General features: G+C 32.7%; 2 protein-coding genes, 2 long non-coding RNA genes and 2 pseudogenes across 5 annotated transcripts in view; 3 read left to right on the top strand and 3 right to left on the bottom strand.

Annotated features, from left to right (window-relative positions):
• LOC105107408 (cysteine-rich receptor-like protein kinase 25) overlaps positions 1-3,768 on the bottom strand; it is a 6,917-nt gene extending 3,149 nt beyond the window's left edge. The window contains exon 1 of the mRNA XM_011001321.1: positions 2,823-3,768. Within this exon, the coding sequence (XP_010999623.1) occupies positions 2,823-3,618 (796 nt within the window). The 5' untranslated portion in view covers positions 3,619-3,768. The remainder of the gene's footprint in view (positions 1-2,822) is intronic.
• Positions 3,769-8,511: 4,743 nt separating this feature from the next.
• LOC105107407 (cysteine-rich repeat secretory protein 55-like) lies at positions 8,512-9,607 on the top strand (annotated as a pseudogene).
• Positions 9,608-12,341: 2,734 nt separating this feature from the next.
• On the top strand, positions 12,342-13,748 carry LOC105107345 (cysteine-rich repeat secretory protein 38-like). 2 transcript variants are annotated; one of them, XM_011001236.1, is made up of 2 exons: positions 12,342-13,203; positions 13,493-13,748. In XM_011001236.1, the coding sequence occupies exons 1-2, from the start codon at positions 12,387-12,389 to the stop codon at positions 13,570-13,572; spliced, it is 897 nt and encodes a 298-aa protein (XP_010999538.1). In that variant the 5' UTR covers positions 12,342-12,386; the 3' UTR covers positions 13,573-13,748. The 2 variants fall into 2 exon arrangements, with proteins under 2 accessions (XP_010999538.1, XP_010999539.1); XM_011001237.1 differs by lacking the exon at positions 13,493-13,748 and adding an exon at positions 13,333-13,407.
• A 6,785-nt stretch (positions 13,749-20,533) lies between these two features.
• LOC105107344 (putative receptor-like protein kinase At4g00960) overlaps positions 20,534-27,358 on the top strand; it is an 8,956-nt pseudogene continuing 2,131 nt past the window's right edge.
• LOC105107342 (uncharacterized) lies at positions 22,058-22,743 on the bottom strand. Its single transcript, XR_838858.1, has 3 exons — positions 22,734-22,743; positions 22,488-22,535; positions 22,058-22,264 (listed from the first exon to the last, which is right to left on the bottom strand). It is a non-coding gene; the product is annotated as an uncharacterized LOC105107342 (long non-coding RNA).
• LOC105107343 (uncharacterized) lies at positions 22,748-23,274 on the bottom strand. Its single transcript, XR_838859.1, has 3 exons — positions 23,206-23,274; positions 22,980-23,072; positions 22,748-22,820 (listed from the first exon to the last, which is right to left on the bottom strand). It is a non-coding gene; the product is annotated as an uncharacterized LOC105107343 (long non-coding RNA).

Below are 27,358 nucleotides of genomic sequence, written 5' to 3'. Positions count from 1 at the left end.
TTGTGTAAACAATTCAGCTCATTTCAACTTCTAGAACTCTATATATGGCAAAACTACTGAATAGTGCTCGGGCTGGAGGACAGATTCGGGCTTCTTTTTTGTTGCTACAATTTGGACTTGAAAATGGCCTTTTTAGATCTTGGGCTCCATATGAAAGTTGTAGGTCTATGTCTTACCTTTCCATCCGTACAAATTGGATCTAAATCTGAGATCTACAACTCTAGATATGACCTAATTACCGAACAGTGTTCGGTTTGAACTGCACCGGTATCTCTTTTCAGAGTTTAGCCATCTCTTTATCCTTTCAATTTCAGTTCTTAAATTCATCAATCAATCCTTTTATTTATATGATAGACCTGCATTTAAAATGAACATTTACCACAAATTAAAGGTATCTTATATTATTAGATATATTATTATAAAACATGCTTTAGTTAAGGAGTTATTGATACTTCAAGTGCAAAATGATGATATAAAACCTTGATAAAAATGCACTTTTAAGTACTAATCAATTATGGTATAAAGAGACTCCTAACGGTGTTTGCCTAAATCGCCATAACAAAATAACATGATAAAGAGAAAGAATAGAAGCATCCTTAACATGGCAAGAAGTATGCTCAAAACCAAAAAGATACCAAAAGAGTTTTGGGTTGAAGTTGTAAATTGTGCTATCTACTTGTTAAATAAATGTCATACTAAAGGCATAAATGATATGACTACACAAGAAGTATAAAGTGGAAGAAAGCTAAGTGTCTCCTACTTGTATATAGATGATCAAGTTAGATGGCAAGAGCAAAAAGATGATTTTCATAGGCTATAATTAAAAATCCAAAAAATATGAACTTTACAACCTTAATGAAGAAAAAATGATGATTAATAGAGATGTTGAGTTCAATGAAGAATGAACATAAGATTGGCAGGTAGATAATGATGAGAAATATGACTTCCTACCAATTCTTGATGAAAAAGATGAAACATATAAACATTATTAAGAACCTGTAGTTATGTCTCTACAAACACCAATGAGCTTAATTTTTCCTTAATTCTTCAACTTCTCCTTCTTCTAATTCTTCTTCTTTTTCTAGTGGAAGTTCAAGCAGTGACACTCCATCAAATCCATTAAGAAAAATAAGGATCCTCGATGACTTATATAAGATAACTAATCTAATTGATAATGAAGTAATATTATATTGTCACCTTGTTACGTGTGATCCTATAGTATTTGAAGAAGTAATAAAGGATGTCAAATGGAGAATTGCTATGGATGAAGAAATTACATCAATTGAAAAGAATGATATATGAAGATTGGTTCATAGACTAAATGGAAAGAAGACAATAAATGTCAAATGGATATACAAAGAAAAAAAAGAATGTCAAATAAAGGAGAGAAGATAACCTCTACACTTTCAAGAGCTTATTTAGACTTTTAGATATTTGACATGCACTCGTTAAAAAAAAAAATTGAGTAGGACTTTTAAGTTGATTTATAGAGACACCTTCTAGACATTAAAGCAAATTCTTAACTATATTAAAGGTATTGGTTATTTTAGCTTATTCTATGGTTATTCTAATAGCTTTTAATTTGTGGGTTATAATGATATTAATTTGAATAGAGGTATGGATGATAGAAAGAATACTACGAATTTTGTTTTCTATATGGGAGATGCAACATTTACATGGAGTTCAACTAAACAATCCATAGTCACTTTGTCAACATGTGAAACTGAATATGTAGCTAGTACATCATGTATTTGTCATTTCATATGACTAAGAAAATTACTCAAGGAATTGTGAATGACACAAGAGAAGCCTATTGAAATTTATGTAAACAATTTATTAGCCATTATATTAACAAAAAATCCAATATTTCATAATAGAAGTAAGCATATTGATACAAGATTTCATTATTTACGAGATTGCATTGCAAACAAGAATGTTGAAGTCAAGTATGCAAAAATACAAGACCAAGTTGCAGATATATTCATAAAGCCACTCAAATATGATATTTTAATTAAGATAAGAGATGTGTTAGGAGTTATGAAGAAATTAAATTTAAGGGGGATGTTAAAAGTAAATTGATTTCTTGAAATTGGTTGAATTGATCGACCGATTATAAACGGTCAACTAGTTGAGATAGAGCAACCAGGTAGAATAAATTAAAACAGTGAATCGATTTAGTCGATATAATACAATTTCTATTCAAATTAGAATTTTGTTTATATTAATTAAAGTAATTCCTTAATTATTTAGGGCTCTATACTCATAAAAAGACTTGTAATTCAATATTATTAGAAATACATAAAAAAGAAAATAGCTAAAAAAACTTAAAGAGAAATACTAAATAAAAGGATACCTTCCTCTCAATAATCTTATTATTGAGTGTTTTATTTTGTATTATTATTTTTTATCTTCTACCACACCTATCATTTCTTTCAAATTTTCTACAACACCCATCCTTCTTCCAACAAAAGTATGCAGCTTCTTAAACGGTAAACTATCATAGCATAACATCATTAGATTTTTTGAAACCACTCAGGAAGAATTTAGTCTTCCTTCTTTAAAAGATCTATCCATTTCATTGTACATAATAATTCAGTGGATTAGTTATAACTCCTTGGTGATGCTTATGTCCAAAGCTCGCCTGCTAACTTTGAAACAAACAGAGAGAAAAATAGCCTAAACTACCTATTCACCTAAATCTATTTAAACCAGGGTAAGTGTAATACAGTTCAAACGAGAAAAAAAAACTTTCAAACTTTCACAACACATGAATGGACCAGCAATCTAATTTCTTAACAACCAAGTTTCCGTATTTGACTCACCGGGCACTGGCTCTGGCACTTGGGTAGAAGGAACCGGTACCGGCGTTGATGGCACTGATGGCAGCTGATAGAATTGATATTCCTCATACCTTAAACTACAACTTGAGGCGAAAATACGCCAGCCTTTCTTAGCTTGGCAACACTGTGTCACAGCATCTCTTAAGATTCCCAAACAAGAACTACAATCACTACTATTTATATCTCTACTACACTGCGTCAAAGCATATCTATTTTGAGACCCATCATGACTCGCTGATTGATTAGTCCCGAACATCATATCTGTATATGGAACATATTCTATCAGCGTGTATATCAATCTGAGCGCACCAAAATTCTGTTCATCTGGTGTTGTAGTATTCTCGTTATTCCACATGAACAATCTTGGATAAGTCTGATAAACTCCATGAAAGTTTTTATTCGAGTAACGTAGCATGCACTCATCGTACCAAATGATTGCAGTTCCATTAGAAGCACATCGCCGTTGGATTTCTCGAGTAGCATTGTTAATGCAGGTTTGACAGGTATTGCTTGAAACATCGCCCCTGCAAAGGTAGAGACTGTAAATACCATTAGAACTGTCTGCATAGAAGCTCTTCAGGGAGGCCTTGGAGGATAAAGAACTCAAGAGGGCGCTAAGGTTTGAAGTGTAACTAGCGTTTTCTGTGATATTTTGAGGATCTGGACAGAAAGGGTAAGTGTAAGCTGGTTGGCTAGCAATTGAGCTAATAAGGGTAATAATTGTGATCAGAACTGAAAGATAGGATGTGGGATTGAGTCGAAGAAACATAATTTTCATCAGGATTAACTTGAGAGAAAATGGTGAGGCGAGGATATGGTTATGGAATGTATTTGATGAAGTAAAGACAAGATTTTTTTTTATTTTTTTTAGATTCGGCCATGGAGGTTAGAAATGAAACATCATCAGTTATTAGTAATATTGCGAAAGGTAGATACAACTACGCTTGACAGCTGCCGGCCTGAAAGAGTTTCGAAATTCTGACTAAATACGTATAGCAGCATGTTGGTGACTTTTCTCCTTGTTGAAAGTTTCTTCGCAACATGATATTGCAGCGGCGTTAAAGACAAGAGGTTGTGAAAGAGGAGAAGTGTCACGGGGTTAAATTTTTCACAATGAAATTCAACCCAATATGGCAGTCTAGTCCCAACTAAACTTAGCCTTGCCTCCCCTTTTCGCTCGTGTTTGATAATTCAAAAAATAAAATAAAATAATTAAAAAATAAAAAATAAAAAATAGGATTAATTAAGGAGGGGAAATCATTGTTGGCTCATCGTAAATTGCTATTTATTGAAATAATATTTTTTTTTAATATTAAATTTTAGAGATTAATCTTTATAGATTATTTCAATTTACTTCTTATAAAATTATATCAGTATTATCACTCGAGTGATTAGTTTTACATATTAATCCAGTAACTCAGGATTTTTTCAGGTTTTTTAATTGATTATTTTTTTAATTTTACTTGTTAATATTTAAATTAATTAAAAATTAAATTTTATAATTTATTTTCTAATGTTTTTTATAAGTTAAGAGAGTTTATATTTGTAAGGAAATATAAAAACTTGAAACAAACATCATCAATTGAAAATACCATCAGTTATATTTTAGACTATAAAAGGTGCACAGCTTATATACAAGCTATTTTTTATTTCTGCTGCGTCAGCTGCTGACTTAGAAGGTCCATCACCTAAGCCCCCAAGTCCAGGCCAAGTCGCAAGCTCAACGACTCGCATAGACTATTGCCTCCTGAATTCGTTTCTACCTATGCAAGGCTGCCAAAATTTGCTATCCAATAATTAGAGATTTTATTGTTAATTAATTAATTCATTTAATTTTTTCCTTTAGCATTTTTTTTATATAACAACATGTATCTAAAAACTATATTTGATATGATATGGTGATATGGTAGATATTAAAAGAAAAACAAATTCAATATTCATTACCTAATAAAACCAAAATACCTCAAAAAGATCATGGAGCTTTACTATGAAAAGTAAAACATTTTATTTATTCATTTTCTCACTAAAATACCTGAAAAAGATCATGGAGCTTTACTATGGTAAAACATTTTATTTATTCATTTTCTCAATACATTTTCTCTCCCTTTTTATTTTTATTTTCATCTTTTAAAAAAAAAAATTATCTATTTTTTTTAATTTCATACTTAAAATATTTTAACAATCATTAAAATTGTTGTTAAATTAATCAAATTAACTTGATCACGTCAAAATACTTTATATGATTAAACTCAATCTTGGAATTTTTGAATTATCATATGCTTTTCTCGCCCATGCGGCTTAATTTCTAACCTTTAAACCAAGTTTTGAATGTTTCTTTTGTGTTTTCAAGATTGTTTGTTTTTAATAATTGTTTAGATTTAAATTTTTTTTATTGGAAAAGCTTAATAGTTATACGTATTTTTATTAATATCATACTTTTATCATATATTTAAATATTTATGATTTGGTTTTCAAGCCTAAATTCACACAAATATGCATATTTATTTGATCTGTAAAATTACTTTGTGCTCGTTTTTGTGCTTTGGCTTGAAAAGTATTCCCTTCGTCCAAGTTTATGCTTTGTGTGTGTATCTTCTTTCTCTTGCTTTACATTATTGTGCGTTTCACAGTCTAGGGCGACTTAAGGACATCAATATTCTAATGAAGGTTAATTTATTTGTTCTTGTTTCTTGTTTATGCGTGTTTTAAGCTTTTTATAGAATGACTTGACCTTTTACAAGTAAATATGAGTTTTGGCGTTAATTATGTTTCTTTTGTTTATGTATGCATTCTTGAGTTTGGTCGTGTAAGAGGTTCCATGATCGGAGGATGCTTTCAGAGGGCCTGAGGATTGTTTTCGAGACCATTTATTTGGTTAGATGCATTACATTAATTTTGACCATTTATGTCTATGACTTTAGTTAAATTTGTGGATTATGCTGGATCGGAGGTCTGATGAATTGATGAGTAATTGTTTTGTAATAAGATTTGAGGCCTTTTTATGCATTATCCTTGGGCTAAAGGCATAAAGACCTTTTCGGAGCTTGGACCCAACTAATAAGATTTGAGGCCATTTTATACATTTGCATACATGTTTAGGAAAATTGATATTTTTGGGTTGGCCCTTTTATGACAGAATTCCAAATCTATTCATCCTAGGTGATTAGTTTTTCTTTAAATATATTCACCACACAAATGGGACTAGAACCAGATGGATTAATTAGGCTTGTTTAAAGGAAAAAGGATGGAAATGTGATTTCTTAATTTTAAAAGGTAGTTTCTCTACTCATCAAAATCAATTTTTAAAATGGATTTTTAATCATAATAAAAATTCATTTCTAAGAAGATAATATAATTAAATAATGTTTTAAACAATCATTAAATCCATTTTTTAAAAAAACATTACCAATAATGATATTTATGTTCTTTCATAATATGAAAATTCTCACTCGTTTTTTAAAAACAAATAAGAAATATTTATATACATTTTAATAAAAAATAATCTTTAGTTAATTAATTATTCAATTCATAAAAAAATATTTACTCTAATTCATTCATTTTTCAATTATTATAAATTATTAAATTGTATAAAAAAAAGTATTTCTGAAAAATTACACAAACAAAATTTTGTGTGTGTTATAAAACATAGTTGAAAATTAGTAAAATAAAAAATAGATCAAAATTATAAAATGATTAAAGAGATATTTATAGAAAAATAAAAAATTAACTTGGACCCCATTTGTTTGCTAGAAAATAGTTTACTTTTGGAAAGTTGTTTTCTTGGAAAGTTAATTCCTGTAAAGTAAATTATTTTTCGATAATTGACAATGTCATGAAAAATAAGTTAGAAAATATTTTGGAGTATTTGGTTATGTCATGAAAAATAAACTGGAAAATAACTTATTAATATTTTTTTTCTTTTAAAGTTTATTAAAATAACAAGGAATAAATATCACAATTTAAAAAATTGAATAAGAATGAAATTAAAAGACATTTAATTTTATAAATTGTCTCAAATAAAATGAAAAATAATCAAAATAATAGAGATTAAATCTAACAAATGAAAAAAATTGAAAGATGGTGAAATTAAAATAATAATAATTAAAATTTCATAAATTATTTTAAATAAAAAAATGAAGACAAATTTGATAGATAAAAAATTTTAATTAAAAAAATGATAAGAGAAAAAAAATAACAATCATAAAATAAAGACCTAAGTTAATATAAAAATCAAATTAAATTAAATTTTAAAGGATGAAATTGAAAACAAATCAAAACAAAATATATTACAATCAAAAGTTTGAAGATCAAATTTGATATAATGAGCATATAATATAATATTTCTAAATTTGTTATAAATTTTAAAAAGTGTTTTCAACGCAAAATAAAATGAAAATACTTTCCTAAAAACCAATTCAAATTTTTATTGGACTAAAAAATATTTTTCATTAACTAATTTTTCTAATAATAAATAAATACAAAAAATTTTAGAAAATATTTTTTCAAAAACAACTTTTTATAAAACAAACACAAACATAGCCTTGATTTTATCTCTTTTTCCATGGGGACACAAAAATAGCTAAAAACTTTCTAAGAGAGATTAAAAAACCTTTATCTCCACAACTAAACACAACTTAACAAGTATTTATTCTAGTTATCTTTGTTTTTAATACTTTAAGATAATAATCAATTATTATTTAAGATCACAATTCTAAATTATAGAGAAAACTACTAGTTTATTTTGAAAGTCAATAATTCATGAATTTTGAAATTCTCTGAAAAATAACACACCAACTATCTATATAGCAGGAAAAAAACTGGCATAGCTTATATAGAGAAAAAAAAAAAAAAACCGAAACTCACTCGGAAAAATAATTAAATATAAAAACAAGAAAACTGGGTCTATTGTATCTCCTGGAAAAACTTAAGCATAATTCACCAGTGGAATAGAAAATTATTACTATTTTTATTAGACTAAATATTTGACACATTTAAACTTTTTATTGAGCTTTACTTTGTCTATCCAGTTCATAAGCACATTATCAAGACACTTCACGTCATTATGCGTTAGGTCTTTCATATGTTTATGTGAATAGTTGATGGATGACTCTTTCTCAAATTTATATGTTAGGTCTTTCATAAGCACATTATCAAGACACTTCACATCATTAAGACTCTAAGTTTTATGGTGGATGGCTCTATTGTATCTCATATTTATATGTTCATCAATGCTCCTCACTTGTAGCCCGTGTCTTGGCCTCTGTCTAGTGACTAGGGCTTCAGAATATTTGCTTGGCCATTAAAACTAATGAAATTTTGATATCATATTAAAATTAATTATATTGCTAGGCATTTCCGTATGGAGCTTAATTAAGAAAATGATTTCATCCACATCCATTTTCTATTGCTAAGCAAATATGATAAGAACAAGTACACCTAGGTTTCATTGGCTTCAATTTTGTAGTGCTAAACAAATATATAATAATGCATTTACGATCTATGAACAAGTACAGCTGGTTTCATTGTCTTCAATTTTGTAGTGCTAAAGAAATTCTACACGGCACGATTACATTCCACATACGCAACGATTTGATAGTTTTGATTATGATATGAGCATAAATAGAGAACATATCGCTTTCATGACCTCTGCCCTTCGTTTCCCTTGGACTAAAAGTATGAATTGTTAATATTCATTATATTTTCAACTTTTCTGCTGTTATCTAGCCCTTGCCATGCTGACAGTTATTCCGATCTCGGTTCGCAATGTACTGAAGTTGATAATGCTAACAATAGCAGTGATCACCAAGCCAATCTGAGCGAGCTGCAGAATTCACTTGTTGCTAATGCGCCTATCCAAGATGGCTTCTACACGACCGCAGCAGGTAAAGGTGCTAACAAGATTTATGGCCTTACACAATGCAGAGGTGATATTTCTGCCACAGAATGTGCAGCCTGCATCAAGAATGTTACCATGGTACAAGGCTGCTCAAACAGTAAAAATGCTACGCTTTGGTTTAAGTGGTGTTTCCTAAGGTATTCAGACCGGAGCTTTTTCGGTGAAGTGGATCAATCAGGAATGGTGGCAACTTACAATGACACCAATTTTGAAGATGCAAAAGTGGTTTCTGAAGGACTTAACTTCACAAAAACGCTTGCTTCTACAACTCCTAACCAGCCTTCGATGTTCTATACCGCAGTATTGGATGTTGGACAGAGTGGGAAGAGGTATGGCATGAATAATGCACTAGAGATCTCAGCAAGAGTGACTGTGGCAAGTGCTTGGATTTCCAATTGGCGACATATTTAAATATTATTGGAAATAAGAGAAGTTGGGATATTTATGGATCTAGTTGTAGCATGTCGTACTATGACTACCAGTTCTACTTCAACTTTTCAACACCTGCAGCAAAGGGAGGTGAGTTTTGGGAATTATTCAAATTGTTACTCTCTGTGTCTCTTTGTTTGTTTGAAATATGATGTTTATTTATATTTTTTTTGGGGAATTGTCGGTCCATTTCCTGATTTGATCGTAAATTGGCATTCAAATATACTTGTCACTTGGCAAAATTGCAGGTTCCACAAGATCCTCCCCACATCGAGTTGCAATTGGCATAGCCTTTCCAGTGCTAGTGTCTCTGTTAGTTCTTCAATATGCTTTTGAATGCCTTCTTTTGTTCATGGAGAAATGGAGATGTTGTTAGTGTTGAAATTATATGTATTCATTTAACTGTACATTAAATATTATACAGTATTTCTTTCCCTTTTCATTTTTTTTGGATGAGTTACACTATATGAGTCAGTGAGTTATTATTATTATAAATTGTGTTTGGTTTTAGATTAACGAGGGATATAGATTAAGCTTCTCTAACCTCTTTTGGTACATTTTTAATCTTTTTTTTTTAAATGAATAGATATAATTACAAAGACAACGATAACATGAAAATGAGATTATTTTAATATAGTTAAATTACTAAACAACTTATTATTAAATAACTCAGGTCTTCTTAAATGGCAGGATATATATAAACCTTCTCTCTCTACTGAGAGAGAGAGAGAGAGAGAGAGAGAGACAGAATATTTATCACTGCGTTGGTGCGAGAATCTATCGCATCCTTCCCATGATCGAACGAAATAGAGCACAGGCCTTTATCATCGACCATATTTTGTGGAGGCAAAGCTACATCCTATCGTTGCAGCTCTGTTTTGTGGTTTTCCTCTTCGTTTGCTTGATTTGCTAAACCTGAGTGTTATGCAGACTTGTATCTTCTCCTTCCCGCCATCTTTTGGCGTTTTAATGAAATACTTTAGTTATAAGAAAAAAATGGGAGTTTTTTATATTTATAACATAAGTCATGTTTTTTCTAAGCTTTTTTCCAAGGGTTCATTGAGTTTTTCTAATAAATAGCTGAAAATTGTTGATGGTTACTTACATCTAAAAATGTATGTTTAATAGTATTTTTTTAAAACAAGCTTTCATTTTATTATATTTTTTACAAATCATAAAAACAAAGTTGAATATTTTTAGAGAGTCCTTATTTTGTTTTTAAAAAAACTCCTAGTATCTTTGTATAATCTCAAAAGTATGTTTGCCGTAGTCTAATTAATGACATCTAGTTTTTTCTAATTGATAGAAAATAGTAAATATTTAAAGATAGTGTTGCTAACAAAAGATAAATATGAATTGAAAAAACTATAAATCAAGATGTATTGGTATTGTTTATTGGAATAGTAGAATGATGTATTTGTCCCTCTTATCAAATAACTTAAACCTAGTTATTAGAGATTTAAAGTGTTTTTACATGACACGTTAGTTATTACCAAAATGGTCAGGGGTTAATGTCTTTTTGCATTTCAAAAATTTGATATTTTCAAAATGGTTTTTTTTGGTTATTATCATATAACATAAGAAGTAATTTTTTACTTGATAAAATATAAAATATAATAAAAAATATCAAAAGCATAGGAAAATTACCAAAAATTCCCTTGAAAATAATAATAAAAAATGGCCACAAAAGGCTTTTTTGTCTTTTTGAAAAATCTTTTTCTTGATTATCAAGCCATCTTAAGGGCAATTAAATCTTTTTATAAAGATAAAAAATAATAAAAATAACAAAAAAAATTGAGGTATATGAAGCATACTTGTAGGCGTGTGGGAGGCGCTTACATAGTTCGAATGACACCACTCAATATTTAAAAAATATTTTTTTGTCATGTTATTAAAAATGTTATCATATTTTTAATTTTTTAGTTATGTGGTTGTATCAGTGATTGTGATCTGGTTTGTTGCTAATATGCTTTTGTTTTTTTTTTCCTTTTTAGTTGTTGATAATTTTGTTTTAGTCCTTATTCTTTTTGTTTATAGTTTTTTTTCTGTTTTTTTATAGAATTTTTATTTGTTTTCAACTTCTTCTTTCAATTCCAATTTACTAAATATTGTATTCTTTCAATTTAGTTAGTATTCTTTTGATTTTTTGGGCCCTTTCTTAAATTGATTTTTTTAATTTCACTTTTCAATAAAAAAATTATTTTAATTTTTTATTTTTATTTTGATTTTCATTATTTTGATTCTTTTTGGGGTCTTTTTATTCAATTGATTTTTCTTTTCAAATACACCCTTCAATCAAAAATAAAATTTGTTTTATATTATAATTTTGATTCTTATTTTTTTAATTGTCATTTATTTTTTGTTTTGGATCCTTTTATGTAATTGATATTTTTTTTTCCAAATTAATCCGTTTTGTTGTTGTTTTAGATAAGATGTTTTTTATCTAATTCTTCGGGTCATGAATTTGAAAAATTAATGGATATTGACTTTTATATTTTTCTTTTTAGTTTTGTTATTTTTTATGTTTTCTTATCTACGAACTATTTTTTAATCAATGAAACCATTTGCTACGTAGGTTTTCTTTTAATTAACAATTTTAACCCATAATGATTAATGGAAAGGTGTATAAAATTGCTTCAGCACATCATTCTCTATCATCTCATTTCTGCAGCAGTTAAAAATTATACCAAAATTCTATAACATGCCTGTAATTAATTAATTAACTGCCAGGTACTGCTTCTCCAACTTTCAATGCTTTAAATTGCCAACAGATTGTAGGTGATAATCTTGTAGGTCCGATTTATCTCAGGAAGTCGACTATTCTAAGTTTCTCCATAAATACACAGCTAGATTTGGCTTTAAGGTCCTGTTGAAGATGTGTTCAAAAGTCTTTATACCAAACATAGGAGACTGAACCAATTGCCTTTTCTGCCAGGAAAAATGTGTTCAAAAATCCTTTGCAGACTTCTGGGTATGACCGTTCTTATAAATCTAAATTAACGATTGAAAGTGGAGATAATGTGAACGTCCAGATTTTCCAGAAAACTGGTTGATAAATTTATTTTTCCAACGAAAGCACTCACATAGTGGGCCGCCAGAAATTTAAGCAATATTCCACTGACTGATACTGCCCATGTCCCACCTACTTGTAGAGCTATAAAAATGGAAGGCAGGCTATTTTCAAAAACAAAGCATCACAAAGAGAAAACTGAGTTGCTGCAATGGCAATGTTACCATCAAAATTGCTGTTCTTTTTTGGTCCAGTTTTCATTCACCTCCTCGTTCTCACTAGGGCACAAACAAATCTGCTTCAGCACTTTTGTATAGAAAATCATGGTAACTTCAGTGCTAATAGTGACTACAAATCGAACCTCGATCGCCTTATCTCCTCCTTCTCTTCTAATAGAAAAAATGATTATGGGTTTTACACTGGCTCCTTTGGCAAAAACATCGACAAAGCTTATGCAATTTCGCTTTGTAGAGGAGATAAAAAGCCTGAAACCTGCCGTAGTTGCATTAAAAATTCCAGCCAAGTGCTCTCACAACTTTGTTCTAACCAAAAGGAGGCCTATATTTGGTATGATGATTGTATGTTGAGGTATGCAAACCATACCATTTTTAACAGTATGGAATTCGGTCCGTACTTTTGGATGTACAACCTGGTTAATGTTACCGACGAAATTGAGTTCAATGAGGTGCTAAATGCCTTGTTAGGCAGACTGATAAATTTTGCAGCCTTAGGTGATTCACGAAGAAAATTTGCAGCAGGAAATGCGACAGCAGAAAAGTCTCAACAAACAATGTATGCACTTGTTCAGTGCACTCCTGATTTGACTCGGCAGCAATGCAGCGATTGCCTGAATCAAGCTATCAAATTGATTCCAACATGCTGTTCTAAGAGACAAGGAGGGAGGGTGGTTTCACCTAGCTGTCACTTTCGATACGAAAAGGACCCTTTCTATGACCTTGCAAGACTTCGCCACAGCCACCCTAGGCAACAGAACCAGCATTTCCACACCAATATCGTGAGGAAAATAGGTATTTCAGACTTTTTATCGGAATATATTCTGTAGCTAAATATGGTAATTTTTTCATCTGCTTTCAAATTAATTCAGGAATGATTACGTTGTCTAATCACATATTATGGTTTTAGGATCCTTTTTGCAGGCTAAAACACAACCTTACATAGTTCGAACTGCCATCGCGAATGCCTTGCTAGTGATATTCTGTAAATAAATATGGTAATTTTTTCATCTGCTTTCAAATTAATTCAGGAATGATTACGTTGTCTAATCACATATTATGGTTTTAGGATCCTTTTTGCAGGCTAAAACACAACCTTACATAGTTCGAACTGCCGTCGCGAATGCCTTGCTAGTGTTATTGTGGTCCTTGCAACATGTATGAGCCGCCTGACCGCTAGCCCTCTACCTAATGTCACTTTTCATGTTTACAGCACTCAGATTTCTTTGAAAACAATAAATTAAAATAGCTATGATCTGTACGGACATCTATTTGCTCTGAATCTATTTAATAATAAGAGCAGTTTGGACACTATTTTAATTACATATTTGTTCAATGAATATCCTTCTGTTACGAATTTTGATATTATAGTTTCAATAATTGTGCCGTCAAGATATTATAGTTACACTTTTATTAAGATTGCATCAAAGAAATTTGTCTTCATCATAGTGTTCTGGGAACTTATGCCTCTTTCATGCGGAAAATAAATTAAGAGTGTAATAATATTTTTTAAATCACTTTCTCTTTGTTATTTATTTGGAATATCCAGTGTAATTGCTACCTCTCAAAATGGCCTTACTCTTCATTTCCACGATTCTAATTAAAAAAAAAAAGAGTTTGGATATTTAATTACCCCGCCATGCTTTGTGACAAATGCCAAAAACAGGGCCTAATTATTTTTATGGTTCTTAATACTTAATGTGACTATAGAATATACTGGGATGGTCAAAGATTACATCATATAATTTGTTTATTTGATTACTAATGATTTTGTAGGTAAACAAATAAAATGGAAGAAAGGAAAACGTCCTTTAATTTCAATAATTACCAAGTAAAAGTTTCAAAATCTATGTTTATTTTTTTATGATCTAATATGGTGAGCTTCTATTCCGATAAAATTCTATGTGAAAAATAGGGAAAGTATTTTTAAATATTTCCATGAAGAATTTATAAGAAGAGAAGTATTAATCTTATTGTTCCATTACGTTTTCAAGTGATGTATATCAGATGCCTTGAGAAGTGCTTGTTAGTTACTGATTCAGATTTGAAAAGATTTAGACATGAATAACTTTAGACTCCTGGATTGGTGAGAATTTTCGAGAATATGCGTTCGAGAGAGAGAAAGAGAAACGAGGATCCAATTGTGAATAAATTTGAGAAAAAGGGACTGAACTGAATTATACGTACAAAATTGGACTTAAAATACTAGGGGAGACTTCGCCATTGACCAGAGGAAATTTATTCCATGTTTTGATTTTTCAACTCTGCTGTGCGGGTCATCTTGTAGTTCCAATTTTTCTGAGGAATCGGACCGGCAATTTTGTGTTTCTCCATGAATATTAATTCAGGTCGCCAAGTCTTCAAACCAAATGACTTTTGTAACAGCCCATTTGTAACAGCCCATGTGTTCATGTCTTCCACAAGTCTTTGGCAGAATTTTTTATATTTCTTCTGAAAAGTGGGGAAGTTGAGGCAGTTAGTAATCATAAATGGGGAAATTAGGCACCTAGAATTACACCGACAGAGAAGTCACCATTTCTCACCGAGTACTCGGACCATCATGCATGGAACTAAAAGGAATCCAACTTTAACTTTTGAGTGATGCAGCTTTACTTCTCAAATTCTAGTTTTGTTTCTTGAAATTTTCAGTTTAAATGGTATAAATTTTAAGATTATTAAAAGCTTATCTAATTATTAAATTTAGAATTCTAAAAAATTAATTCAGGTATGTATGAGCTGACCGGACATTCATGGTTATCAGGGAAAAAAAAATCCTACTTTCACCCAATAAAAATCACAAAGAGAAAGTGGGGTTCTGCAATGCCTATGGCAGCATAAAAAATTGCTTTAACAAAAATATTTCTTTTTCACACGGAGGTTTTCCTTTAACAAAATTGCAATGGATATTTAATGTTGCTACAAGTTAGCTTTGAAAAATATGTGAAACATTAAAGGCATCCTACACTACAAGTTAGCTTTGAAAAATATGGGAAACATTAAAGGCATAGGATGAGCTTATTACGGAGACATGTAGTGTAAGTTTATTAATTAATATTTAATGTTGCTAGAGGATATACTAGGGTGGCCAAAGATTATATCATTTAATTTATTTGATTACTAAATATTGTTCAGGTAGAAGTAAAAGAAGAAATGACCTATAATTTTAAAAATTATCAAGTCAACATTTCAAAAATTTTGTTTAATTTTTCATGATCTAATATGGTGAGCTTATATTCCGATAAAATAATTTTGGTTTTTTTTCTGAGAAAGTGGACCAACAATTCTGTGTTTCTCCAAGAATATTCATATTCACAAGTCTTCAAACCAAACAACTAGTTCCATGTGAACGAGTCTATAGTCTTTATTGTGAAAGGCAATGTGTACATGTCTTCCACGAGTCTTTGCAGAGTATTTCAAAACTCCAGATTTTTCTGAAAAAATGGGGGACCAATCCATTTTTTCTATAGAAATTAAGCAGTCAAAAAAATACACCAACAGAAAATTTCACACAGATAGTAATCATTTCCCTTCCAATACTTGGATATTTATGAAATAAAAAACCAGTGTGTTGATTCAGATCCTTGAAATGTTTCCACAATTCCACACACTGTGAAGGAAGGAATATTATTCCAAGCTTGTGATAACTATTATTTTTTAAGGTAGTTTTTTTATTTGAAAATACATTAAAATAATTTTTTTTTTATTTTTAAAAGTTAATTTTTGATATCAGAATATCAAAATAAACTAAAACTAAAAAAATAAATTTAAAATAAAAAAAATAATTTTTTTTCAAAATTAATCATAAAAACAAATAATGTCTAGAAGTAGTTGTCGTACCTCTACGTTGTTACAGTCAATCCATATCTTAAAATGATACTATAAATTTTATATATAGAGATCCTCATACATAATTTAGAATGATTAATTTATTTTTGTAGAGATCTCTACACACAACGTAAAATGCTGCATAGAATTTGCTTAATGCTAAAGAGTTTGAGTGAATTGTTGATGAAAAAAATTCTAAGCTTTATATAAAGAACGATAATCTTCAACAAATAGATATGATTTTTAAAAAACCACGTAGGCAAATATAACATGCAGCTCTTAATAACTAAGAAAATTATTATTATTATATATCGTATAATTTTCCAGCATGAGACACCACAAACCTTACGTGATATCCAAGCAGCTAGGCTGACAGCAGGAAATAATCAGGGGATCAACAATCCTTGGGGTCATCAATATCACAGAGAAGGGGCTGAAACTTGAGAACGCCCTCTAGGAATCCTACGAAGACAGCTAGTCTATGAGGATAGCCTAAGTGAGGATGAAGAAGAAGCTGAAGCTATACTCCGGGAAAACCGGAGAGGATAATGATGGTCTGGTTATCTAGACCCCATTCCAAGGTGATTTTATTCATTTGATTGTTTGTAAATTTCTTGATTTTGTTATAACCATAATGTATATGACTTGTCGCACGTTCCTCGCGTGGTGATTCACCCCGCACGGTGATTCAGTGATTTTTCATTCTATTTTCCTGATTGGTTTTTGGAGTCGCCGTTACTAGGAAACCTAAATTTACTGATCTTTACCAGAAATTTAAGAAATAATTACTGATCTTTACCAGAAATTTAAGAAATAATAGACTGATTATGATTAGAAAAGATATTAACACTGCTATCACACCCTACTCTATTATTACACCCCACACCCTACCTGAAAAAAGCTGTTTTGTAATTTAATATGACTTCAAAATTTGAAATTAATTAAATTTTAAAGTTTTAATAAATCAGTTATTAAATAGAGATCTCTACACACAACGTAAAATGCTGCATAGAATTTGCTTAATGCTAAAGAGTTTGAGTGAATTGTTGATGAAAAAAATTCTAAGCTTTATATAAAGAACGATAATCTTCAACAAATAGATATGATTTTTAAAAAACCACGTAGGCAAATATAACATGCAGCTCTTAATAACTAAGAAAATTATTATTATTATATATCGTATAATTTTCCAGCATGAGACACCACAAACCTTACGTGATATCCAAGCAGCTAGGCTGACAGCAGGAAATAATCAGGGGATCAACAATCCTTGGGGTCATCAATATCACAGAGAAGGGGCTGAAACTTGAGAACGCCCTCTAGGAATCCTACGAAGACAGCTAGTCTATGAGGATAGCCTAAGTGAGGATGAAGAAGAAGCTGAAGCTTCTGGCGCGTGGATCCACATGCCGTCGCCGGCGAAGACCAGCAAACTGGTGGATCGGGATCGTCTCCTTCTTCTGGCGCGTGGATCCACATGCCGTCGCCGGCGAAGACCAGCAAACTGGTGGATCGGGATCGTCTCCTTCTTCTGGCGCGTGGATCCACATGCCGTCGCCGGCGAAGACCAGCAAACTGGTGGATCGGGATCGTCTCCTTCTTCTCTTCCCGTTCATACCGGCGGTGGATCCCCCAGTCACCTGCAAAGCAACCCAACAACACAAGCAGTAGATTTCACTTTTGTTTTCCTTTTTTCTTTTAGATTTGCCATTATCTCCCTCCATTAATGCTTTCTTCTTCTGGGTTTAACGCCGCCATTGCTTGCTGCCGTCTGGATGGTCGCAGATCGGAGAAGAAGTTGTCGTGGTTGGTGGCACGTCGGCGCACGCGACGATGAGACTCGGGGAGACCAACTTAAGGGACTGATCACTGCTGCTGGCTGAGGGAGCGGTTCAATAGTTCATCTGCAGGCCTTCCATGGCCACTGCCGTGCGTGGGGGAGGAGCTGCTATGGGGTTGAGCCATGGGTTGAATGACGAGACAGCCAGCCATGGAGGTCGAGAAACGCCTGGGGAAGAGCTGGTTCGAGTGACTGGCTTCAGGGAGAAAGAGCAGATTAGGGGAAGAGGGGAGGCGATCTGTAGTTTTTAAGTGGAGAGGGGGGGGGGGGGCGGCTTTGGGGAACGGGGAAAGGGAAGCTTGCGGCCGCCCCTGTTCTCTCTAGTTTTTCCTTGCTGAATGGGAAAGGGGGCGGCCGGTTCCTCTCTCTTTTTTTTTTTAGGGTTTTTCTTGTCCTTCCCCTCTTGTTGATTTTCTCCCCGAAAATTTCTTCTTTTTTCCCCCCCGCTTTGGTGTAGTGTGGTATTTATAGAAAAAGTGTGGCATTTATAGAAAAAGTGTGGACTGGCCAAAATCAGAATGGTCCCTCAACTTTTCCTATTGTTTTTTAGTTAATTTTGATTTTCTCTTTTTTTTTGTGTTTTTGAAAGCAGACAATATCAACGTCGACTCAACAAGAAAAATCAGTGATCATAAAATTAACGCGTTAAAAATTGAATGCGTTCAAAATACCTTTAAAAATTTAAATTCTTCTAAGATGACGTTGAAAATGCTAAAAACAATGCAAATATATCAAAATATATTTTTTGGGGGTTTTTCATTTTTTTTTATTTTTTTTTGAATATTTATCAAAAATATGGGTCAAAAATTGGGTAACAACATGACTAATGTATTATGCTACCACATACTCTTTTTATTTGATGACTTGAGCTAATTAATGTTTTTAACTTTACCAATATTTTAAATTTTACATTAAAATAAATTTTTAAACAATTCATATGGCCTTGAAATAAATCAACATGTATCAGAGATAGTTTTACTATTGTAAATTCAATAAAAAAATATGCAATATATATATGAAATGAAATTTTATAATACAATCTTTCATTTGATAAAAAAACATAATAAATATATTGTATAAATTTTTCATTCAAAGTTTTTTTTTCTTTGAATTTCTCTCTTATTACTCATTAATTTAACACTCAGAAACCACCTAAAATTTATATTAATTAAAATTTTAAAAAATAGAGCAAAGCATGCAAGTGACATTAAAAGGGAAGAAAAGAGTCAATTTATGATGATGTACAAGAGTATGCTGCTATTTTATAATATAAGATAGATATAAGATGAGAAACAAAGAGTGAATTTACAAAATATTGCATGTGAAACGGGTGTGCTTAGTCTGAAGTATAATTATTAAACCTGGATTGGACTGATAAATTGACCTAACATCAAGTTGATTTTGTGGTTGGATTGAACTGATAAGGTTAAAGAATAGCAAGAGCAAAAAAAATAGTCAAACCCGGTCGACCTAGCAAAACTCGATAGAGGTCTTCTTTTTTTTCAAATATGTTTTTTTTATAGCAAGAGACCACTTTTTTTTAGTTGGTTAATAACTCTTTTCAAAGTTTATTATATATATACTAGAAAAATATTTTATTTTTTCAATATTGAATTTGAAATCCTTTAGTATATATACTCTATATTCATAAGAAAAATATTATTTTTTTAATGTGAGATTGGAAGCCCTTTATTATATATATTTTATATTTATAAGAAAAAAATTATGTTTTTTCAATGTAGGATAAAAAATCCTTTGGTTTAAATATTTCAACTTAAAACGATATTATAATATCTTTTTAATGTGGGATAAAAAACATCTTAAAATAATCTTTTAAACTTCATTATTTATAACATGTATAGCATATATTCATGTGAATTGTTTTTTAATTTTTTTATATAAAATATTAAAACTTCAAATACGTTTTTTAAAATTTTTTTGAGTTGATTCATGTTGATTTAGGTTAATTTCTGAGTTGATTCATGTTGATTTAGGTTAATCCAGATCAACCAGTGTAAACTGAACCCAGATTTTTGACTGGATCAACTCTTGGATCGGGTTTGACAACTATGGTTACAAGAATTCTAACATTCTCGAGAGCATAAATTTTAGTCATCAAGTTTTGTAAATATCAGTGACTAATATTTATTCTGGAAAAAACAATTCCGAGAATATTGTTGGTCTATTTAGTCAATGGCTCGGCCAATTCTGTTCAAACCCAGATGATGACAGCCACCCCTGGTTGGTCGTTCGTTTTCTATTCTCTAGTTAAGACTTTATGCTCACTCTGTTATTACTTGGACTATCTCGTTCAATAATAAGGAAGATCATTTCCTGATTTGATGCCAAAGTCAAGCAAGGAAATCACCACCAATCCTTGGAAGTGAAGTGTCTTCCATGAGTCCATATAAATCTGAATGGGGCTGTAAGTACAATCCTGCATATCATTCTACCAGATACAGAGGCAGGAAACAGAACCTATGGCTTCTTTAAGATTCCTTTTTTCAGCCTGTCTTCTTTTCCTGAAAGTTCTGGCTATGGCACAGCAGCCATCAGACCAGCCTGTAATGTTGTATAAAGACTGTGTAGGAAAGGGCAACTACACCACTAACAGTACTTACCAGGCAAATCTCAATCAACTCCTCACCTCTATCTACACCAACACTGAAATAAACAATGGCTTTTACAATTTTTCCTACGGCCAAGACGCCGACACAGTCTATTCAATTGCACTTTGTAAACCAGATATCAGTCCTGATGTCTGCCGTGTTTGCATAAGAAATGCTAGTGATTTCTTGGTAAGACTCTGTCCAAACTTTGTGGAGGCAATCGGAGGGTTAGATAATTGTATGGTACGCTCCATATTTAATCGCATGGAGAAAGGACCTTATTTTTGGGTGTATGATGATCGACGTACTGTCTCTGATGTAGTCGGGTTCAATCAGTCACGGATGACTTTGTTAGGTAGGTTAAGCGATCAAGCAGCCGCAGGTGATTCTCGTTACAAGTATGCAATGGGTCAAATAGGTGCCGCGGATTTTCAAATAATATATGCACTTGTACTGTGTACTCCTGATTTATCTGCTTCGGAATGCAGGGATTGCCTGTATAATGCTTCAGGACTTATTCCACAGTGTTGTGATGCAAGACAAGGAGGAAGAGTTATTTATCCAAGCTGTAATTTTAGGTATGAAATAGACCGTTTCTATGACCCTTCGACTAATTCAATCCCGCCACCACCACATTCAACTTCGACTAATACAGTTCCATCAGCGCCAGCTTCATCTTCACAAGGCATGGGCACAACTTAAAGCATGACTAGATGAAATAATTTTCTTCAACTATTTTGAAATTGAGTATGTGAGTTAAGGCTGTCAAAGATTCGATTCAATTAATGATCTATTCCCAGCAATTTAGAAGTTAACTTTTTGATATTGACTTAACTTACTATGTTATTACTTGTTACTTATTAGACATGTCAGGATGCTGTTATGCAAACCCAATAAGATAAAAGATAAGAGACAGGATAAAATGAGAAATGGAACACACAAGAATTTACGTGGTTCACCCAATTGGGCTATGTCCACAAACAAGTATAGAAGGATTTTACTAAGTTATATGAGAATTACAACCTCTCTCGAATAATAGGAGAACAACTAAGAATCTCTCTATTATTAGGAGAAAACACCTCACTTACTCTATCACAAATACCTCATAATTTTGTGGGATTACTCTCTCTTCACTCTCTTCTTCTTCTCTCTATTTTGGTGTGCATGTAGGCTTGAATGCATTGCCTATTTATAGGCAAGAGTGAAGGTATAATGGTTATAAATTTAGGAATATATGCCTAACAACTCATCCTCCACTCATGCTCCATTAATTATACTAACTCATCCTCCACTCATACTCCACCAATTACAACTCATCTCCCACTCAAATCCATTAATTATACCACCTAATTACATGACTTTACAACAATCTCATGCTTGTAATAGCTCATTCAATTAGTTAGAACTCCAATCTTAAGGCTGTGCATCATCTCCAGGGAGACGGAGTCGCATTTGCATACTCTTACTCAAGCTAGGAAACTCCGTTTCAGGATCTGGACAGTGATTCTGTTGCTTGCTGTGACCACGATCATGTGCATGTGAACCAGGTGCTTTTTGCAAGTTTTTCCTGCTTCGGCCACACCTGCTCAAGTATTAAATGAAGGGAAAATTGTCAATGAAAAATGGAGTGGTCTCCGAGAGGAAAATAAGTTCCTTTGCTTTTTTAATCTAGAATTGAAAAAGGCATGAAGCTGGTTAAATTAACTAGAAAAAATGAATTTCAATATAAGGATGCCACGATATCACTTATCTTCGTAAGTGCAATGAAGATGAAATATAATTGGACGAGAGTTTTGTCACTTAACTTGCTCGTGTATCGGTTCCTTGCATCGCTTATCTCACTTCGAATACGCCTGCAAAAATCAGAACATGTGCATGATTTCCTGCCTTGCTCTCTCTTACTCAAGTATTTTATAAGGGGAAAACAGTAAATCAAGAATTTGTGAGAGCCGGGATGGTTTGGGAAGCTATTACTTTACAACCAAAAGAAAATGATTCCAACATAATCACAAGAATGTCAAATCGCCGAGAGTACAATGAAGATAGAATACCATTGATGGCCTATTCTGTCTCTTGAATTGCTCCGGTCACGCTTCCTAGGTGAGTGCTTGGAATCACTTCTCTTGATTGGACTAGGCCTGAAAAAAACACAATATTTATGCGTTTTCATGCTTTGTTTTCTCTATTTTATGAAGGGAAAACAGGTATATGAAGAACGCCTGAGAGAAAGAGTGGTCTGGGAAAAGTGACGAAGAGGATTGCAACCAAAACAAAACAAAACACTGGAGAGAGTATACCATCGGGATCCTTGGGAAGTCTTGTCTCTCAATTTGCTCCTTGAATGCCTAGGGACTGATTCCTTGGCACTATTCCCGTCACCTTCATAATTCCTGCAAAAATGATAACATGTGTCAGTTTTTCTTGCTTCGAGCACTCCTGCTGAAACAAAATTTTGACATTATGCTGAGAAGAAAACGAAGATAACAAGAGCCATTTGCTGTCAGTGTACTAACGAGAGAATACCATCCAGGGGAAGTTTTTTCTCTTGACTTGCTTTGGTAATGGCTTGGAGATGACTGATTGGAATGACCTCTCTGTTTTTGATCATGCCTGAAAAGTTCAGAATATTTACAACGACAAGTCACACCAGCTTTCACAGTCCCACATCTGCTCTACTAAGATTAGCTTTTCTGCCTTTTGAATTAAAAAAGAAGTTTTCCCGCATAAGAAAGCAGATAAAGAGTTTATGAAACATCTTTTCATACGTGCATATAGGAAAATAGCAAGCTAACATCAGAATGGATCAAAGCAAGCCAACATCAAAAACCTGGATTCAGAGTGCTGCTCAACAACTCTGTGTCTTTTTGACTTTCTCTTTCTCGAATGTCTTCCTTCAGAAGGCAACATGGAATCTGTCAAAGAACCCAAATAATTGGAACATTGTTGAAAACTACAGCCAGAAACTTGAAATTACTCAATCTCGTTTTTAATCAGAAAAGATTTCGCATAGTCTTCATCTGCCTTTTCAATATGAAATTGCTGGAGAAATCTTTTTTTTTACCTTACAAGGCAAATCATATTGATTTTTTTCAGGAAAGAAAAGCATTAAGATTTCAAACTGTTCAGAAAATTCAGCAAATGCTATACCTTTCCTTATCAAGATTGAATTAAGACTTCTAGTTTTAGGAGATACTCCACATGCTGTAATGATGACAAGATGTTCGGGCCTTCCATCAGGAAATGTTTGGACCTGTTCAATTTTCTGCACAGTTTCATAGCCTCTCACAACTCTTCCAAACACAACATGTTTCCTGGGAACAGGTAGAATATGCCATCATTGAATGTTGTGTAATAATCACGTATAAGTGAAGCTGAATAAGTTGTTAGCATCGTGAAATACAAAGTAATCTAGAAAATAGGAATTAGAAATTAGAGCTCTGTGCCAAGTAACTAAATAACACCATACCCATCGAGTTCATTTAGCTCATTGAAGGTGATAAAGAAACAGGATCCGATTGTATATTTATGATAATCACTTGCCGTTGTGAGAAGATAAGGTGCATCATGTTTGAGTCTCCCGCCCTCATCTGCATATGTAAAGATTGAAGTTAACATAATTACAGAAAACGATAATCCAAACTACAGTGACAAAAGCAAACTTCTCCTTTCAGATACACACATAAGAAAACATGCATTGGAAACAAAGACACTAGAGGGTGACTGAGATCTGCATATTAAGGCACACGGGCTCATATTACATACCAAAAAATGGTATTCCATATATGTTCTCTCCACCAGTTCCTGAAATCATCATTGCAACTGATGGTTTACTAATCTGTGAATAACGATGAAAAAAAACGGTTGCATAACTGGAAGGATCAGAAGACCTTGCTGTTGACTTACCATTTTCCTCAGAGAAATCTCCGCCCTGTGAAGAAGGAAAAAACATTAAGAAGAGAATAAGGTTGCATGAAACATTTAGCAAAACCAAGGGATACAAATGATGAGATTTTTTTGGTTCCATGAAAAATGAGACATATCTTTGCAGCAGGCTTTCAATGGGCCTGTAGTATAGATTGCTTAAGCCAGACTATCAGCATGATCTTTCAATAGAAGGTCTCGTCCATAATAAATGATTTCACTAATTCTATGAACAGGCTCATACCAAAATCTATCTATGATAATAGAATGAAACAATGAATGACTGCATGAACCACGAAAACAGTGAGGATAACTTTTACTTATTTAATGGCATGCCTGTAATGATCGCTATTTAGAGGCTTCTGGATACAGCAAACTATAGACAAACTATAAAGCCGTTAAGAAAGAAAGGAAGACGAATACCTCAGCCCATTTTCCCCTCACTACATTATAAAAAGTTGACCCTTTGAGGTACATAGGCTTTCCCGTATGCTTTCCAAGCCCCATGTCACCTACAATTTTAAACTTGATATCAAATACATAAGAGAGAATTTTACTGAAAGGTCTCTCTGATGCTTGTTCATTAACCATAACAAAAAGATCTATGACATTCAACTGTGATGCAATTGCAGGTGGCACTTGAATTGATATATAGTTCCTATTGAGATTCATGAGCTGGCAAAAATTATTATTTTAACCTAATTAATTTACAGAAGCCACCCATCGGATAATCTATACGTCGACTGGCACACAAATAGAACCAATTTCATGTTTATCCAGCTTTCTAAACAAGTTCACATTGTGAATTTCAAGCATCATGCCTTTCAGAATTTCTAACAATATAGAGAAGATTTACATGTCACCTGAGCAAAGCGCTAGAAAGTTCTGTGCAGTCTTAGGGGCGTGATCTGCAAGAAGCTGAAAAGGGCACGACTGCGTAAATACAGGTATTTAATCACCGCACTGACTTTCTATATACGCCAACAGTAACGTATGTGAACAGTACCGTATAGATGAATAGTGTCATATAGGTGAATAGTACCCGTATGCACGAATAACTTTGTATGTTAACAACACCAACCAAAATGCTCTGATACCACTGTTAGGATGTTGTCATACAAACCCGACAAGATAAAAGATAAGAGACCGGATAAAATGAGAAATGGAACACACAAGAATTTACGTGGTTCACCCAATTGGGCTACGTCCACAGACAAGTATAGAAGGATTTTACTAAGTAATATGGGAATTACAACCTCTTTCGAATAATAGGAGAACAACTAAGAATCTCTCTATTATTAGGAGAAAACACCTCACTTACTCTATCACAAATACCTCATAATTTTGTGGGATTACTCTCTCTTCACTCTCTTCTTCTTCTCTCTATTTTGGTGTGCATGTAGGCTTGAATGCATTGCCTATTTATAGGCAAGAGTGAGGGTATAATGGTCATAAATTTAGGAATATATGCCTAACAACTCATCCTCCACTCATACTCCATTAATTATACCAACTCATCCTCCACTCATACTCCACCAATTACAACTCATCTCCTACTCAAATCCCATTAATTATGCCACCTAATTAAATGACTTTACAAGACATATCTATAAATTCATTCTAAACATGTGTAAATCAGATTTCATTTCTGGTTTTTAGGAAAAAAGGGCAAGAAGAGGAATGTCATCATTATCATTGTCATTGTTCCAATAGTTGTTTATGTGATTCTTATAGTTTGCGTTTGCATCTTCTTAAGAGCTAGGAAGCAGAAGGAGGAAGAGGAAGTTAAAGGTAATTTCAGAGGCTATTTCAAATGTTAAGGACATAACACCAAGCTTTTTAGCCTCTTAAAGTCCTCTTTTTATCGCTTAGCATTCCCACTCTCAAACTGAAGCTTTAAATTACTTTGTTAGAAAACACCATCTTTTATATGAAACGTTTCCATCAAGCTCTTCGGAGAAGTGGCCTTTTCTTTTGCTTATGCCTTAGGATTGCTTTGGTGTAGATTTATATGAAATGGAAGATTTGGAATTGTTCCAACTTGATTTTGGCACTGTCAGAGAAGCAACAGGTAACTTCTCCAAGGATAATAAACTCGAACAAGGAGGATTTGGCACCATGTACAAGGTAAGGGAAAATCATTCACCTTCTAAATATGATTCCACTTCAGACATTTGGTAATTTTGGACTAGATTCAGTTTGTTCTGTACATTGTTGATTTTGACATGATTTCAGGGCACACTTGCTAATGGACAAGATATAGCTGTAAAAAGGCTGTCTAGGACATCTGGACAAGGAGAGCTAGAATTCAAGAAAGAGGTCATGTTAGTCGTCAAGCTTCAGCATCGAAATCTGGCTAGACTCCTGGGTTTCTGCTTCGAGAAAGAAGAAAGGATTCTTGTCTATGAGTTTCTCCCCAACTCGGGCCTCAACAACTTGATATTTGGTAATTCATCATTCGGTTCCTTGATAGAGTTTGAACATGTAATCTCCATGGTCAGTTCAGGTAATTGATCTAGTTCTAGTTGATTTGCAGATCCAGTCAAGCGTGTACTTCTAGATTGGGAAACCCTCTACGAAATCATAGATGGCATTGCAAGGGGCCTTCTTTACCTACATGAAGACTCTCGACTACGGGTTATTCATCGTGATTCAAAGTTGCTAACATTCTGCTAGATGAGTGTTAGAGTACAGTGATGATAAGTGTAAACATGATTACTAAGTTTGTTAGTTAGTTAGTTGTGAGTCAGTCAGT

This window comes from Populus euphratica, unplaced genomic scaffold (genome assembly GCF_000495115.2).
Source record: "Populus euphratica unplaced genomic scaffold, PopEup_1.0 scaffold157.1, whole genome shotgun sequence".
Classification (NCBI taxonomy): domain Eukaryota; kingdom Viridiplantae; phylum Streptophyta; class Magnoliopsida; order Malpighiales; family Salicaceae; genus Populus; species Populus euphratica.
The sequence above is the reverse complement of the archived record's forward strand: the minus strand, read 5'-3'. Positions and strand labels throughout refer to the sequence as shown.